The sequence below is a fragment of the Eurosta solidaginis genome, chromosome 3 (genome assembly GCF_040869045.1).
Source record: "Eurosta solidaginis isolate ZX-2024a chromosome 3, ASM4086904v1, whole genome shotgun sequence".
Classification (NCBI taxonomy): Eukaryota; Metazoa; Arthropoda; class Insecta; order Diptera; family Tephritidae; genus Eurosta; species Eurosta solidaginis.
Genome location: NC_090321.1, coordinates 247815245 through 247834369, shown reverse-complemented (window position 1 = coordinate 247834369; position 19125 = coordinate 247815245). Strand labels below are relative to the sequence as shown.

At 37.2% G+C, this 19125-nt stretch overlaps 1 protein-coding gene across 1 annotated transcript in view; it reads right to left on the bottom strand.

Annotated features, from left to right (window-relative positions):
* LOC137246120 (uncharacterized) overlaps positions 1-18147 on the bottom strand; it is a 197791-nt gene extending 179644 nt beyond the window's left edge. The window contains exon 1 of the mRNA XM_067777213.1: positions 18077-18147. Within this exon, the coding sequence (XP_067633314.1) occupies positions 18077-18121 (45 nt within the window). The 5' untranslated portion in view covers positions 18122-18147. The remainder of the gene's footprint in view (positions 1-18076) is intronic.
* Positions 18148-19125: the final 978 nt, after the last annotated feature.

Here is a 19125-nt window from a genome sequence, read left to right as displayed (position 1 = left end):
AAGAAAATTTCAAAATGGGCGTGGCTCCGCCCTTTTTCATTTAATTTGTCTAGGATACTTTTAATGCCATAAGTCGAACAAAAATTCAACAATCCTAGTGAAATTTGGTAGAGGCTTAGCTTCTAGGACGATAACTGTTTTCTGTGAAAAAGGGCGAAATCGGTTGAAGTCACGCCCAGCTTTTATACACAGTCGACCGTCTGTCCTTCCGCTCGGCCGTTAACACGATAACTTGAGCAAAAATCGATATATCTTTACTAAACTCAGTCCACGTACTTATCTGAACTCTCTTTGTATTGGTGTAAAAAATTGCCGAAATCCGACTATAACCACGCCCACTTTTTCGATATCAAAAATTACGAAAAATGAAAAAAATGCCATAATTATATACCAAATACGAAAAAAGGGATGAAACATGGTAATTGTATTGGTCTATTGACGCAAAATATAACTTTAGAAAAAAACTTGGTAAAATGGGTGTGACACCTACCATATTAAGTAGAAGAAAATGAAAAAGTTTTGCAGGGCGAAATGGCATCTTGGAAGGAACTCTGTTCGTGGTATTACATATATAAATAAATTAGCGGTACCCGACAGATGATGTTCTGGATCACCCTGGTCCACATTTTGGTCGATATCTCGAAAACGCCTTCATATATACAACTAAGGGCCACTCCCTTTTAAAACCCTCATTAATACCTTTAATTTGATACACATATCGTACAAACACATTCTAGAGTCACCCCTGGTCCACGTTTATGGCGATATCTCGAAAAGGCGTCCACGTATAGAACTAAGGCCCACTCCTTTTTAAAATACTCATTAACACCTTTCATTTGATACCCATATCGTACAAAAAAATTCTAGAGTCACCCCTGGCCCACATTTATGGCGATATCTCGAAAAGGCATCCACCTATAGAACTAAGGCCCAATCCCTTTTAAAATACTCATTAACATCTTTCATTTGATACCCATATCGTACAAACAAATTCTGAGTCACTCCTGGTCCACCTTTATGGCGATATCTTGAAAAGGCGTCCACCTATAGAACTAAGGCCCACGCCCTTTTAAAATACTCATTAACACCTTTCATTTGATACCCATATCGTACAAACAAATTCTAGAATCACCCCTGGTCCACCTTTATGGCGATATCTCGAAAAGGCGTCCACCTATAGAACTAAGGCCCACTCCCTTTTAAAATACTCATTAACACCTTTCATTTGATACCCATATTGTACAAACGCATTCTAGAGTCACCCCTGGTCCACGTTTATGGCGATATCCCGAAAGGGCGTCCATCCATAGAACTAAGGCCCACTCCCTTTTAAAACATTTATTAACACCTTTCGTTTGATACCCATATTGTACAAACGCATTCTAGAGTCAACCATGGTCGACTTTTATAACGATATTGCGAAAAGGCGTCCACCTATAGAACTAAGGCCCATTCCCTTCTAAAATACTCATTAACACCTTTCATTTGATACCCATATCGTACAAACAAATTCTAGAGTCACCCCTGGTCCACCTTTATGGCGATATCTTGAAAAGGCGTCCACCTATAGAACTAAGGCCCACGCCCTCTTAAAATACTCATTAACACCTTTCGTTTGATACCCATATTGTACAAACGCATTCTAGAGTCAACCCTGGTCTACTTTTATAACGATATTGCGAAAAGGCGTCCACCTATAGAACTAAGGCCCATTCCCTTCTAAAATACTCATTAACACCTTTCATTTGATACCCATATAGTACAAACAAATTCTAGAGTCACCCCTGGTCCATCTTTATGGCGATATCTCGAAAAGGCGTCCATCTATAGAACTTAGGCCCACGCCCTTTTAAAATACTCATTAATACCTTTCATTTGATAAACATGTCATACAAACACATTCCAGGGTTACCCTAGGTTCTTTTTCTAACATGGTGATTTTCCTTACTTTGTCTCCACAGCTCTCAACTGAGTATGTAATGTTCGGTTACACCCGAACTTAGCCTTCCTTACTTGTTGTAATTGATATTAGTGAAAAATTGTAAGTTTACAAACGGCGATGGTTACTAGGACATGTTTCTGAATTTCACTTCTTCATCAGCTAGCTTTTCGGAGCTGAGCGTTGAACCCGAATCTCCAACATTCATATCATTGCATAGGCAGATGCCTTTTAGCTGCTAAGCCATATGAATGACCCGTTGTTCGCTGTACAATTTCATTTTTTCATTTCATTTTCATTTTTCATTGGTCTCTAAGAGTTTCCTTTTTTGTTTATATACCTCTTGATCACCATGTAGGCACATACACTCTGTATGTAGTTTATTCCTAATGGTGTGGATATGATTTTTAGGCGCCATTTGCAAACTTACAATTTTCCTCTAATATCAATTACAAAAACAATAATTATCATAAGAAAAAAATTATTGTTCTGGCCTTGAGCTCGAATCGAACCTTGAGTCATTATGAATTATTATATTGCTGAGAGAAAGCTCACAACCTTAGACTATCAGTTTGAGTTATAACAAGTTAGGAAGGCTAAGTTCTGGTGTAACCGAACATTACATTCTCAGCTGAGAGTTTTGAACCTAGGGTAACCCTGGAATAGGTTTGTATGACATGGCTATCAAATGGAAGGTATTAAAGAGTATTTTAAAAGGGATTGGGCCTAGTTCTATAGGTGGACGCCTCATCGAGATATCGCCATAAAGGTGGACCAGGGTGACTCTATAATGTGTTTGTACGATATGGGTATCAAATTAAAGGTGTTAATGAGTATCTTAAAAGGGCTGGGCCTTTTCGATATATCGCAATAAAGGTGGAACAGGGGATCAATTCTCTAACTGTGAAAAACTGAAAAATGTACACTCATTGAAAACTCATTTGCACACACAATTTACACTATAAATTTTCATGCGATTCTGTAAATTATTGTGCACATTATTTTGCTGAATGTAAAAGTCGTATATGTCAGTGAGAAAATATTCATCAAACGCCATGAAAACAAAAATGTCATTCTGCAACAGTGCATATGAGTTTTGAATGCCATAAAAGTGTACACAAGAAAACTCACGACGTTTTTATCAGTGAGTTTTTTGTTCACAGTTTTGCTTTACAGAATCAGAATTTCAAAGTTTACACAATTTCTTGTGTACACCTTAAAACTCACAGTTAGCGAATAGGGCTCCAGGGGTGACTCTATAATGTGTTTGTACAATATGGGTATCAAATTAAAGGTATTAATGAGGGTTTAAAAGGGAGTGGCCTTTAGTTGTATATGTGAAGGCGTTTTCGAGATATCACCCAAAATTTGGACCAGGGTGACCCAGAACATCAACTGTCGGGTACCGCTAATTTATTTATATATGTAATACCACGAACAGTATTCCTGCCAAGATTCCAAGGGCTTTTGATTTCGCCCCGCAGAACTTTTTCATTTTCTTCTACTTAATATGGTAGGTGTCACACCCATTTTACAAAGTTTTTTCTAAAGTTATATTTTGCGTCAATAAACCAACCCAATTACCATGTTTCATCTCTTTTTTCGTATTTTCTATAGAGTTATGGCATTTTTTTAATTTTTTGAAAACTTCGATATCGAAAAAGTGGGCGTGGTCATAGTCGGATTTCGCCCATTTTCAATACCAAGATAAATTGAGTTCATATAAGTACGTGAACTAAGTTTAGTAAAGATATATCGGTTTTTGCTCAAGTTATCGTGTTAACGGCCGAGCGGATGGACAGAAAGTCGGCTGTGTATAAAAACTGAGCGTGGTTTCAAACCGATTTCGCCCATTATCACAGAAAACTGTTATCGTCATAGAAGCTATGTTATCAAATTTCACAAGGATTGGTAAATTTTTGTTCGACTTATGGCATTAAAAGTATTCTAGAAAAATTAAATGAAAAAGGGCGAAGCCACGCCGATTTTGGAATTTTCTTTTATATTTGTATTTTGTTGAACCATATCATTACTGGAGTTGAATGTTGACATAATTTACTTATATACTGTAAAGATATTAAATTTTTTGTTAAAATTTGACTTAAACATTTTTTTTAAAAGGTGGGCGTGTTTGACATCCGATTTTGCAAATTTTTATTTAGGACACATATATTAATAGGAGTAATTTTCCTGCCAAATTTCATCAAGATATCTTCAACGACTGCCAAATTACACCTTGCAAAACTCTTAAATTACCTTCTTTTAAAAGTGGGCGGTGCCACTCCCATTGTCCAAAATTATACTAATTTTCTATTCTGCGTCATAAGGTCAACCCACCTAACAACTTTCATCAATTTATCCCTCCTTGGTAATGAATTATCGCAGTTTTCCGGTGTTTCGCAATTTTCGATATCGAAAAAGTGGGCGTGGTTATAGTCCGATTGCGTTCATTTTAAATAGCGATCTGAGATAAGTGCTCAGGAACGTACACACTCAAGTTGTCGTTTTTACGGGCGGACGGACATGGCTAAATGAAGTTCTTTTTTTGCCCAGATGAATTTGATATATAGAAGTCTATATCTATTTCGATTTGTTTATGGCGTTACGAAGCACCATTATGATATATAGAAGTCTATATCTATCTCGATTAGTTTATGCCGTTACAGGGTACCGTTATGCGAACAAAATTAATATACTCTCTGAGCTCTGCTCAGCTGAGTATAAAAACTATCGGTAGACTGCATGTGAAAGTATCATTAGATAGATGTATATTGGAATGGTTTTCCATTATCCCTTGTCAAATTTAATTTGGAGATAAACCGGTTTCGGCGTTTTTCCATTGTCATTTTTGTTTCGAGAAATACAACGAAAAATTACACAGATGATGGCACAACGCCGAAACCAGTTTGCTCCAAATTAAAGTTGACAAGGGATGACGGAAAATCGTTTCAATATACATGCATCAATTATACACCCGGTCGGAAAATAAACAAAACAAAACGTATCATATAGATAGATTTATTAGATAAAAAATTTTCAAAATATAGGTACAGGAAAAAATAGCAGTTTTTCCCTTTTCTTGCGAAATTGTTCCAGTTATACTTGAACGTTTGCCAAATTTATAAAGTCCTTTAATATTCACCATCTGGAGTTTGCAGTCGCGTACAATTTTGTATTGAATTCCATGATATAAAATCTTTAGACGTAATCGGTGCGATATGTGAATTGTTACGTCTTTTGGAATAGTTATTATAGTTATGCTAGGGTCTCAAACAAATCATATACTCCTCAGTGCTGCGAGAAAAGAAAAGATATATACAGCCCGATTCTAAACGAAAATTCCGTGCGAGTTTTTTCCCTTCTCCCATTCCTCGTATTCTAAATAAAAATTCCTTGTGAGTTTTTTCACTTCTCCCTTTCCTCCTATTCTGAACAATGTTCGAAAAAGCGAAAACCGGTTATGGGAGAAAAGTAGGTATTATGAATGTGAGGGAGAGGGAGATTTCTCTGCCATTTCATAGGAGTTTTTTCACTAGTTAAATTAAAGGGAATGCATCAAAATAGATAAAGGAAATTGGTTCTTTTAAGAAAAAACACTTATTTGTACAAATTTGTGCTAAAATATGTATTTACATTCTACCACAATATTCTCACTGTTAATACAACAACAACAACCACAATATTCATTATTTTAAGTCGAAAAGTATATCATAAGCAATGGAAGAGCTCTTCGTATATTTGATGCAGCCATCCAGAAATTGCGCAAGAATTTTTTAAGAAGGCTTAAATAGATTTTGGCATATGGCGAAAGGCGAACTCAACTCGACTTGGCCGCCAGAAAATTGCTTTGCAGAATGAATGCATGCAACTCCGGCGGATTCGTTTTATCCCACCGTCTTCTTCTTCTTATGCTCCTCTGTTGATGTTGCTGTGGCACCAATTCATTACTTATGCCAGTGAATACCACATGAAATGCAATAATGTGCATTGTTTATACCTTATTTCTTAATTTCAAACAAATTCGCAACAATAATTAAACTTTTCAATTTTTTAAACAAAATAAGAAATGCGCAACGAAATTTCAAGTGACAAAATAGCTAACTTCGAAAATTCGAAATTCCTATTCCCCAATTATTCTTCTCCCTAGGAGAAAAGAATTGGAGGAATTTTTCAGCGGGAATAAAAAATTCCGCGAGAATATTTAGAATTGGTCTGATAATAAAAAAAATATATATTAAAAATAACATTTTAGGATTGCTTCGGGAAAACTTCCAGATTATTTTAAGGATAATTTCGAAACAATTTCTAAGAAATTTTATGGCAATTTCAGGATAACCTCTAGATGTTTTTTCGAAATCATTTCGGGACCAATTTGGGACCATTTTTGAACCATTTCGGCATTATTTCCGGGTCGTTTCGAAGCCATCGCGAAATCATTTCAGGACTGTTAAAGGATTACTTCGGAATTTTTTAAAGTATCATTTCGGGACAGCTTCTGGATTATTGCGCGACTATTTCGAAAGCATTTGGGTACTCTTACAGGATAAATTCGGAGTTAATTTAATTTGAGAATCACTTCTAGGCTATTTCGGAACCAATTTGGAAAAAAATTGTATGGTCATTTCAGTATTGTTTTAGTTATCTTTTTGGGACAACTTCTGGATAATTTCGAGACAGTTACAGCACTTCGGGTTTATTTCCGGAACTATTTTGATACTATTTCGAACTAATTTTGTGACAGTTGACAGTGACTTACCGGCTTAATTTCGGGATAATTTCGAGACTATTTCGGAGCCAGTTTGAAACAATTTTACGATCTTATCCTAAAATGACACATAAAATAGGCCCGAAGTTATCCTGTTAAAGTACCAAAATAGGTTCGAAATAGTCACGCACCAATCCAGCAACTGTCCCGAAATGATACCTAAAACAATCCCGAGGTGATCCTTTAACAGTTCTAAAATCATTTTGAAATAGCCTGGAAATTATCCTAAACTAAACCTGAAGTGATCCAAAAATTGTTCCAAACAGATTTTGAAATGATTCCAAAAAAATCCAGCAGTGATCTTGAAATTGTCCCGAAATTGCTTCGAAATGATTTGTCAAATTTCGCGAAATTTTCGTGAAGCAATTTCGAAATGTTCACGAAACAGTGCGGAAGTAGGCCAAGAAAATACTATAGACTGGCCCCTTCAAAATTTCACCGTCAGTCCGTTACGCATGTATAAAGATATCATTTTTTTTTAAATTAAGGAGCCGAATTTCAAAAGCAACGAATATTGATAATGATTTTTTGCCTGGGCCTGAGGCGACAATAAAAACTTTAAACCAAAATGTGTTTCTCAGGGGCCCGCAATTTAGAGGTACTAAGACATTTTTTTTTTAATTCAGGAGAGACTTTAGTTGTTCCATGTGCAAATTTTAAGCCGAATTTCAAAAGCAACGAATATTGATAATGATTTTTTGTCTGGGCCAGAGGAGACAATAAAAGCATCAAACAAAAATGTATGTTTACATGAATCCGAAATCGTAAAGTTTTCGTGGTGACACTGATGAAGGTTCATCTTCAAAAAGTCATCCAACAATACCACCAACCCTGTAACAAAGTCCAGATTATATAAACGACTTCGATATCGGTACCGTGAATAATGAGTTTTTGCGATCTGAAGAAGTCAACGAAATAATTCGTCGAGGTCATCAAAAAATAAAATAAATAAATGTAAGGCGCGATAACCTCTGAAGAGAGCTAAGGCCGAGCTTCTGTTCCAATTTGCGTCATGCTCCTCTTGATTTTCCCTACAAATTGGCCGGACGGGACCTACATGTTTTATGCCGATTCCGAACGGCATCTGCAAGGCAGATGAGTTTTCACTGAGAGCTTTTCATGGCAGAGATACGCTCGGAGCGCTTGCCAAACACTGCTGAGGGGCGACCCCGCTTAGAAAAATTTTCTTCTAATTGAAAACCCTTATTTCTAAAATTTGTGATGCTGCTTTGCCCGGAGTGTGAACCCAGGGCATACGGTATGGTAGGCGGAAAACGCTACCATCACACCACGGTGGCCGCCAGAGGTCATCAAAAGTATTCTGTTATGTTTCCATGTGATCGTCGTGACGAGGTATTTCCTTGCCAAATGGAGAGAAAGTGGAGCGTGACTGGTTAGAGTGGAGTGCCAGTAGCAATGCTTTTTATTGCCTACCATGTCGTCTGTGAAGCACCAACACTTTAAATCGACCTAAAATTTGTTGTCCTGACGGATATTCCAAATTCCAGGTGTAGAAGAAGCTATACGATAAACTACCAGCACACGAAAATACTCAAGATCACATTAAATGTTATATTCAACGGCGATCTTTACAAAATCTAATTCAAAAAGAGGCTGCAATTGATACACTTATCAATGAACAGCTAATAGCTGAAACTCAAAAGTGGAAAGAAATTTTATATAGAATATTGGACACTATTTTATTTTTGGGTGAAAGAGGCCTAGCTTTCAAAGGCGAAAGTATATATCATGGACATTTTTTGGGCATCTAAGATCTCATAAGCCAATATGATTCGATACTTAGAGATCATTTGGAGGAAGTTAGGATTTCACAAGAGCAGCACAAACCTTTACACGTTCACTATCTTTCCCCAGACATTCAGAACGAGTTTATAGAAATTTGTGCAAAGCACATGAGGGAAACTGTATTAGTTCCAGGCAAGAAAGACAAGTATTTTGCTTTCTCGTCAAAAACTCGAATGCTAATTACTCGCCTTGTGCAAACCACTGTCTCAATTTATGTGGTGTTGATGCAGCAGAATGTTGTACGGCTGCAATTACTTTCTTCGGGGTTGTACAAAAATGTTTTACTATTTTCAGTAGCACTCCACAACGTTGGGACATCCTCAAAAAAATGTACCGAGCTCTCTTCATAGTCTTTCAGCTAAAAGCCAAATTTGACTGCGCAAGCATACGGCGATGGTGCCGGCATTCTCAAGTACACCAACAAGTTCAAATGTATCTTGCTGTCCTCAATTTGGTTAAAAATACTGACTATCATTAATGAAAGAAACGTGGTCCTCCAAGCTAGAGACGCCACCATAAATGTTGAGGTCCGACATCTAGATGCTTTATTAGCTGATTTGAAGTTGATCAGGAACCAATGGGGAACAATTTTAAATGAATGCAAAACAGTTGCTATTAAATTGGACATCTCGCCAAAGTTTCAGGACATTCGAAAGAGAAACCCCAAAAGACGTTATGAAGATAATTTAAATGAGATGATTACGGATGACTCAAAGTCTGATTTAAAAAAAAAATACATTCCTGGTCATCACTGGCATTACTGAACGATTTGCAGCTATGAGAAATTTGAACGAGATCTTCTCGTTTTTGTGGCAATATGAAGACATGGATGAAAGTACGGTTCGGGCAAGCGCAGCATAATTTTTCGAAAAATACAAGTCGGAAATTTCTCAAAGCTTAGAATGCGAAATAATTCACTTGAAACACATTTACGAAGCAAATTTTGATAAAGGTCTGTCACCATTGGAATTGCTAAATGCCATCTACGTATGTCCAAAATCTGTATACGACTTTCCCCAACATTTGTGGCGCTTTACGTATCTTTTGCACTATATCTGTCACTGTAGCTAGTGCAGAACGTTCCTTCAGCGTCCTTTCAAGAATCAAAAACTTTCATAGATCGTGTTTATCGCAAGAGCGAGTTTCAGGACTTGCCACGCTTTGTGTTGAATCCGTTTTGGCAAGACAGTTAAATTTTGATATTATTATAAAAATTTTGCAGCGAAAAAAGAAAGTAAAGCCACTCATTGATATCCGAACTTTCTGTATTGAATAATTGAAATTTATAATGATTATTAACCCATTACTGACAGAAATTCTAACATACATAGATGGATTTTGTTGAAATTTTGTGTATTGCTTATATTTAGCCACCTAAAGTCATAGAAAACAATTTTTTTTTGTGTGGGGTTGGGACAGAGTGGGCTGTTGTATGCTGTGTATATGTAACGTTGTTCACTTCCATACGAATTGCAAAAATTAACATGAATTATATATACTTTTATTTATTTTGAAAATAAATAGCACTTTTATTCTTATAACATTTTAAGGAGCACAAAATAATTAATTGTATATACATATAAAACACATGACTGTTGATTTTTATTTGAGTAAAGTTACATAAAAAGATAAAGGCTTAAATTACAAGTACTTAACTTACAAGTAAACAAAAAATGATCTGTAATATTTAGTTTATGGGTATAAAGTGATACTTTTGAAAGCAATCAACGCACAATCCAACATTACATTTTACACATTCAGTTTTAACGCTAGATTTGCAATTAGAGCCCTGACATCTTCATCTCTTCCCTAGTGGAATTTTTGCTATGAAATGCGCCTGGTAGTCGTATCGTGAATTTGTATATTCGGTATCAATTTTGGGTCGAAGGTAACCGCCAGGTAGTTTTGCAACACCTTGAGTTCTGCAATAATATCTGGCAGTGGAGTGACGACATTTAAGTTGAGACATATTTCCACCACCTTTGTGATAAAGAATCCAAGCATTCTGCAAAGAGACGCCAACAAGCCAAGTAAAAATTGATGACCACCACTTCCTTACCCTGGCTGATATGCGATAAGTATATACGTTTTGGTCCATTCGATCTGTTCTACCCATGAAGCTATTGTAACAACTAATTGCCATAGGCCGTGGAACATCTACTGTTTTATGGACTTCACGGGAGTATCTAGGGACTGTCGATATAGGATAAATGCCATATATTGCAGACGCTACTGTTACAATAGAATTGTCTTTCCATTTAGTGAAGTAAATATTCGCCTTCTCCAATCTCACAGCGTCTGTCCACCCACGTTCAACTTTCATCTTGATAAGTTCCTTTTTAGATGGAAGAATACAAGATTTCGGAATGTAGTTCTCACGAATGGTCCCTGTACCTTCGTAGCGTCTTTGTTTAAACCCTAAGAGAACGTTTATATATGTGAACAAATTGTCGAAATGGATCGAGAAATGATATTGTTTGACCTCTTCATCAAACTCGTCCAGCATACAAAAGAGCGGTGCCGTTGATTTCGCATACCTTTCGACATATTCTGGGTTGATCCTTGGTACATCTCGAAATGTATCAAGTAGCCTTGAGGTGTCTTTAGCGACCACATTTTATAACCGTAGGCAATCCTTTCTGCAAACGAGGAGGTGTTTCCAGAAGGTATGTTTCCACATTTCACAATGAATGATCCAGCACATCCCTGATGTATTTCGCTAGCTCGTCTTCATTTATAAGGTTACCTTCCTCGCTATCTTCAATCGCTCCTGCATATACCAATTCACAATTAGTAATTTTCTGTCTCCTAGATAAATTTCTCAATTTTTCTCCTTCATCTTCATTTAAGAATTCCTCTTCTGAAATATTTTCTTCATCCGGTGGTTCTAAATATACCTTCTTGATGTCACGTTCATCATCTCCTTGGCCCTCTAGCAGCTCAAGGGTCTCTTCTGTGCGTAAAACGTCACTTAAATAAAGACAAACGAAGCAAAGCAAGAAATAAGTACACTTACTATAGTAGTGACCAACGCTACATATATGTAACGTTGAATCTTCAAGGTCTTATCTCAAAGAAAATAAACCTTTTTTTTTTGTTTTGATCTTTTTATATTTCTCTGTCACTGTACTGAATAATTGTGTACAAAAATTGTTCCTAAAATTAAAACAAAAACATTTGAAAACAATTACTTACATTTTGCGCTTTGTCATAACTGCAAAAAAAGGCATACAGGAATATTACAAAAGCTTAAAAACTTGTACTCACTTCGGTGGTACTCAGTAAACTGATCGCACCGCGCTTCATCGTAAAGCTTAAACGTACACTTTCGTATTACCACACGAACAAACCCAATTACAGTCGTTCAAAGTGATATTGGTGTACGATTATCCATACCTATGTTACTATTACATATATGTAACGTTGATCAGTAATGGGTTAAATTTATCAGAAATGTATTAAAATGTTACCAAATAACTACAAAAGATTATTTGAAGCAATATGTGGTTGTTAAAACAGAATTTTATTTCTAAGTTACAATAAAATAGTGTCACGGATATTAGCATCCCTAAGCTATACCATCACTAAGGCGATGCTAAGCGATGTTCACGTCAATAATCAAATCATGTATACACATATATAAGGCAGCCGAGAGATGTCACACACAGATGCATTTACTTATACGCCTATGTGTGTGCGAGAGACTGTAAACTACAAACTCACATACATCTGAGAGACGCTGAAAAGTAGAAAATTGTAAACAAGTAGAAACTATATGAGAACTATAAACACACGAAATAGTTGGTAAGTTCTGGAAATAGAAGAGCCTAGATGTATGCAGCGTAAACTATAAAAGCGGCACAAGCGAGTAAAATGTAATTGAGTTTGATTTGAGTTGTCAAGCAGTTACGACTAAGACGATATCTAGCGAGCAATAGCAGTATTATTTTGAATAGTGGAGTTTCATTTGAGCTATCAGTTTGGTTATTAAGCTATTCGTTGGACAGTTTGAGTGTTATTGTGAAGTACTTTAATAAAGGCCGTTTTTCCATTATTCAATATTGGAGTTATTTATTCAACAGTTTAGTGATTCGAACTCAACAGAAGATTGCAAATAAGAGGATTTGCAGGAAATTCGTTACAATTGGTGTCAGAAGAGGAATTGTTGAATAAATTCCGAAGATTGGGAATACAACTTGGACATGGCAAAGTTCAGTGAATTGAAGATCCAGCAACTGAAAAAGGAGTTGGAGAACCGTGGATTAAATACAACCGGCAATAAGATCGAACTTCAAGCACGGCTACGAGAGGTAATGGAGTCGCAAGGAATTGATGTGGCCGAGTATGCCTTTTATCCTGATGGGGACGAGACAACAACAAAAATTGAAGAGAAAAATGAAACATCGCAGACAGTTACGAGCACAGACTTGAACATGATATTGGCTGCAATAGCTGCTCAAACATCGACAGTATCATCAATGTCGTCACATATATCATCCCAACTAGAATCGCAGCAGACACGCATAACATCGAAGATTGAAGCACAAGAAACGCGTATGGTAGAAATGTCGACACAGATTACATCAAAGATGGAGACACAACTGAAAGAACAAGAGGCACGCAGCTAGTATAATTTTCTCCAGCATCAAATTAAAGAAATCGCACGATAGGGAGTCACCCCGTCTGAAACCTCGTTAGTTTCGAACGGCTCGGAGAGGACCTTCCCAATTCTGACTGAGCTGATGGTGTTGGTCAACATCATTTTGCACACCGTATAAGTTTTGCGGGGAAACCAAATTCAGACATAGCGGCATATAGGCAGCCCCTTTTCGTGCTGTCGAAGGCGGCTTTAAAGTCGACGAAGAGTGATGTGTGTCGATTCTCTTTTCACGGGTTTTTTCCAAGATTTGGCGCATTGTGAAAATCTGGTCGATGGTAGATTTACCAGGTCTGAAGCCGCACTGATAAGGTCCAATCAGCCGGTTCACGGTGGGCTTCAATCTTTCGCACAATACACTTGAAAGGACCTTATATGCGATATTAAGAAGGCTGATTCCACGATAGTTGGTGCATTTTGCAGTATCCCCCTTCTTGTGGACTGGGAAAAGAACACTTAGATTCCAACCGTCGGGCATGCACTCGTCCGCCCATATTTTGCTAAGAAGTTGCTGCATGCGCCTTACCAACTCCTCGCCGCCGTACTTGAATAGCTCCGCAGGCAATCCATCAGCGCCCACGGCATTGTTGTTTTTCAATCTGGTTATTGCTATTCTAACTTCGTCATAATCGGGCGGGGGGACATATATTCATTCCATCATCATCGATTGCGGGATCGGGTTCTTCATCTCTGCGCGGTGAATTGCTGCCTCCATTTAGGAGAGCAGAGAAGTATTCCCTCCATAATCTAAGCACTCTCTGGACATCAGTTACAAGGTCGCCGTTTTCATTCCTACAGGAGTTTGCCCCGGTCTTAAAACCTTCCGTCGCCGTATTTTTTGGTAGAATTTTCGGCCGTTATTCCTGGTGGCTAGCAGCTCAAGCTCCTCGCACTCACGCCTTTCTGCTTCTGCGTTTTTCTTCCTGAAAAGGCGTCTCGCTTCCCTTTTAAACTCACGATAGCGTTCACACACTCCTCTTGTCGCGCTCGCTTTTAGCGTTGCCCTGTAGGCAGCGTCTTTTCTTTCGGTTGCAACGCAGCATTCTTCATCGCACCAGTTGTTTTTTCGTGGCCGCCGGTAACCAATTTTTTCCTCGGCGGCAGTACGAAGTGCTTTGGAGATATGCTCCCACTGCTCCTGTATTCCTTCAGGATGAGTTGTGCTCTCAGAGAGCAGGTGTGAGAGTCGAGTTGCGGAATTGTTGGCAGTCTGTTGTGATTGAAGCTTTTCGACGTCTAGCTTTCCTTGTGTTTTTTGTTCCTTGGTTTTAGCCGCGTTGAGGCGGGTGCGTATTTTGGCTGCAACGAGATAATGGTCCGAGTCTATGTTAGGTCCTCGGATCGTGCGCACATCTAAAACACTGGAGGCATGCCGTCCGCCTATGACAACGTGATCGATCTGATTGCGAGTATTTCGATCAGGAGACAGCCATGTAGCTTGATGTATCTTTTTATGCATGAACCTCGTGCTGGATATGACCATGTTTCGAGCACTGGCAAATTCAATCAGCCTCAGTCCGTTAGGAGAAGTTTCATGTAGGCTGAATTTTCCGACTGTAGGGCCAAAAACACCTTCTTTGCCCACCCTGGCGTTAAAGTCGCCAAGCACGACTTTTATATCATGACGGGGGCAGCGCTCGTATGTGCGTTCTAATTGTTCATAAAAAGTGTCTTTCTCCTCTGTCAGCGCATGGGCGCAGATGAATGATATATTAAAAATTTTGCTTTTATTCGGATAGCGACGAGACGCTCGTCCACAGGCGTTAACGCCAGTACTTGGCGACAAAGTCTCTCTCCCACCACGAATCCGACGCCGAAACTGCGCTTATTCGTATGGCCACTCCAATAGATGTCACAATTTTTGATCTTCTTTCTTCCTTGCCTCGTCCAACGCATTTCTTGGATGGCGGTGATGTCAGATTTTGCTTTGACGAGGACATCAACCAGCCGGGCATCTGCAATCCCATTCAGGGAGCGGACGTTCCAAACGTTTGCCATGGTCGTCATCAATAGAGAGTGTATTTATCCGAGGCTTGTTGTTATATTTCATTGGAGTATGGTTTTACGTGGCGGGTCCCAAGCCCAGCGCACAACCCGCTCAGCGGGGGTGTAAATATTACTTGCACGTTTATATAGCGAGCCGCTTGCTCCAAGACAGACGCCCGCTTGCAGCCGCACCTAGAGGTGTACAGACGCTGCCGATGAGTTCCCCACGGCTAGCCCTTAAACCGATTATGTCAGAGTGGCCTAGCCAGGTTGTCGCCTTCTCACATTAGCTCACCGCTAAACGGACGCTTAGCGGCTACCTAGAGGATACTTGGCCGCAAGCGACCGGCAGTAGTGAGCTGCTTGAACCGCATGCAAAAGAATCGCTCTGGCCATTCCCAGGTGAACGGCGGTCAGAAGCTTTCCCCACTTTCGTGGACTTCTACACACGGCTCCGCCCTCCCTGTCAATAACTTTGACAAAAATTAACCGATTCTCAGGATTTTTTCTTTGAAATCTTCGTCATTATATTTACTTTTATATAACTTTATAAGTAATAGCATATAGTTTAAAAAAAAAATTTGTTTAGTATTTAGTAAGAATTTATGACTTTTTTCAAAAATTAATATTTCAAAAAAAGAAATTTTTTTTTTTTGTTTAAACTTTTTCTATATCGAGCGAACAGTTCATGTTTCATCTTGGCCAAATGCTTATTAGCCAAAACTCGTTGTTTTCGAGATATGAATTTTTGAATATTAAACATTTTTTTACCCCATATATTGATGCAATGCATAACTGCATTCAATTGCTTTGTCAAAAATTAACCGATTCTCATGATTTTTTCTTTGAAATGTTCGTTATTACTTTTAATTTTATAAACAATAGCATATAGTTAAAAAAATATTTTTATGTATGTTTGTTTAATGGTGTGTTCAGTTTAAAAAGTAAAAAATTTTTTTTGTTTAAACTTTTTCTATACCGAGTGAACAGTTTATATTTCAACAATAGCATTAGTTTTATATACAAAAAAAAAACAAAAACAACATATATTAAAATCAGGTCCCACAATAAGATAATCACATATATAGATACTAAGCCTTATTTAATCCCACCCGACATATTCACTCAGTATCGCTTGATATTTATTTCAAATTCTTATGAAGAAGTGAAAGTTGCCAATTGGAAATTGAGTTTAAAAGCTTGCGAAAAGCTCACTTAAGAGTTATAGGGTTCTGCGCTCATTCGTTTTAAATTTTTATTGAGATTTCCATGTACAGTAGAATCGCGAAAAAGTTAACGAAAATGTCCCAAGGGTATTTTACTTTTCCGAAATATTAACTTTTCCAAGCGGTTTTCAAATTTGAAAAAGTACAGTAATAAACATAGTTTTTCGGATATAACGCATTGAATTTATTTAAATGACTTAGTTTTAATCATTACAGAGCATAAACCTAGATTTTAATTGATTTCAAGTCCACAACATATATGGCATTTTGCGACGATAGATTTATTTTATAGTCGCCGCCGGGCGATGACGATAAACATCCCAAGGTTTGCTGCTGTTCAATTTTTCTAAGTATACAATTTTTTTTGTTTTTACATATAATTCTTAATTTTACTGCCAAAACACGTTCAAAAAAATTGGGAGGGATATCGAAAGACGTATTTCGGTATCATTATTAATAAACCGTCAACTATTTATTAATATTATTAAAAACTAAAAGGTAATTAGCACGAACATTTGCTAAATTTTAGATTCTTCAATCAATGTTTTCAACTAACCGTCGTACGTGCGCTTTCAAAAATTTAAGCTTATGCAAACGTACGTAACGTGAGCCGTATATATGTTAACTGTATTTTTTAAATTAAAGGGTTATAATATTAATGTGTGTGGCAAGCGCTCCGAGGTCGGAAATTAAAAATTTGAACTTGTTCAAAAGATATTAACAAAAACCGAAAATTTACCTAGGGTCCCTCCAAAACCGTGGGTGGGATCCATAGTATTTCTGTGTAGAACATCTTTTTGCGTTGGCGGCCTTCGGCCGCGCTTATAAAAACTTACCGTGGCCTGTCCACCAATGGGGTGGAATCAAAATTAAATGCGGGAAAAGTCCCTTTGTACACAAAATTTTTTCCAGTGCACATTACAACAACTAGGTACATGAAAATTGCCAACTTCAACAGCAAATATTTCCGCAATTTCGAATTATTGTGGTCGGTGGGAATACGCGTCTTTTGACACCTCTCTCGATATTTTTGGACGCATATTAGCAGTCGACCCCTGTTCGAGACTTTTACCTAAAATAAATTCTTTTTTTATCAATCTAAAAAAGTTCAGTATACATACATATAATTTTGTGTGTAGTGTGCTTTGCACTTCAATAAAAAAATGTTGGAACAGCCCTGATTATAAAACATATGCATAAAAAAAAATGCAAGCGATATATGTACCTCTAAAGAGATTTATGCCGACCTTCTCTTCCTATTTGCGTCGTGCTCATTTTTTCCTAGAAATTGACGGTAGGAGAGATGAGTTTTCACTGAGAGGCTTTTTCATGGTAGAAATACACTCAGACTGTTTGTTCCGCTTAGAGAAACCTTTTTCTAATTGAAAAAAAAAAAAAAATTGTTTCTAAATTTTTCAAGTTCCTTGCCTGGGGAAGATCCAAAAACAGGATCTTCGGTGCTGTAGGCATAAACATATACTATGTATGTATATAAGAAAAATGTTTTTTAAAAATTTAGACTGCTAGTACTTGATGAGCTCGTATATTGATGATAGAATTGTCTCATGTGCTATAGCTCACAAGTACGATTACTCTAACACAAAGTATATACACAGGATCGTTTTCTCAATATCCTATTACCGTTTATCAGCTCTATTAAACAAAAATAATTCTAACAAATAGTACGATAAACTCACATTTCGCATAATTTGAGAATTTGCACTCTTTGTAGCATTTAACATTGTAACAATTTAGAAACACTTTGATATATGATACGGTCACTTAACCTTTCTTGAGCTGTAACACTTTTCGACTGTGCGCACTTTTATCTGCGCCTTATTCAAACAAGCGAAGTTCAAATTCGACGGAAACTGCTTTTCGCAGTATTGCTTGCAACGCTTCCACGAACTTCAAAATCACTGTTGTAATTCGGCATAATCACGATCAGTGATTAAGTAGTGATCTTAAGCAAGATCTTAAAGGCCAATTAATGGTGACTTATCCATAACCAGATGAAACAGCTGATCGAACCAACCTTATGGAAATCAATGTAATCGATTAATGGTGTCATACCATAACGCTAACGCCATAACCATACCATAGCCAACCAATTGGTTTTTGGTTTCTCGCCATATTCATAACCTAAAAATATTTGAGTTGGTGAATTTAATAACTTTTTGTAGATTTTATTCATTGTTTTGGATAGGTTATGACTAAGAGAGTTATTTTTTGTGGAATATGTTTGTAATTTTTTGCGTTTTCTTCATTGTTATGAAAATTTCACGATTTTTAGGTTAAGGCACCATTAATCGATCACATTGGAGATGGTTATGGATATGGGTATGGTTACGACTATGGCGTTAGGACAGAGACTAGGCAGTCGAATGTCATATAATGAAAGAATGGTATTCGGAGTCTTTTCAAAGTTAAAAAAAAAATCATAAAAAGCTTTAATAAAAATAAAACTATCGTTTTAATAACAACAAAAACGCCTTATATATTCTATATACATAAATTCGTAAGGATTGTCTCACGTTAAAATTTGAGTTAAATAATCTAAAGTTTGTTTTTGAAAGTGAGTCGAGAACTGTGCGTGTGAATGTGCGAATTTTCACCGATCAGCTGTTAGTTGCGCTACTTGGTAAAATTTACAATGATTGTGGATATGTATTGTACACAATGAGGCTTTATATCGTCGAAATAAACAATAAAGATGTTGGAATATTTGCAATTATTAAACTTATGA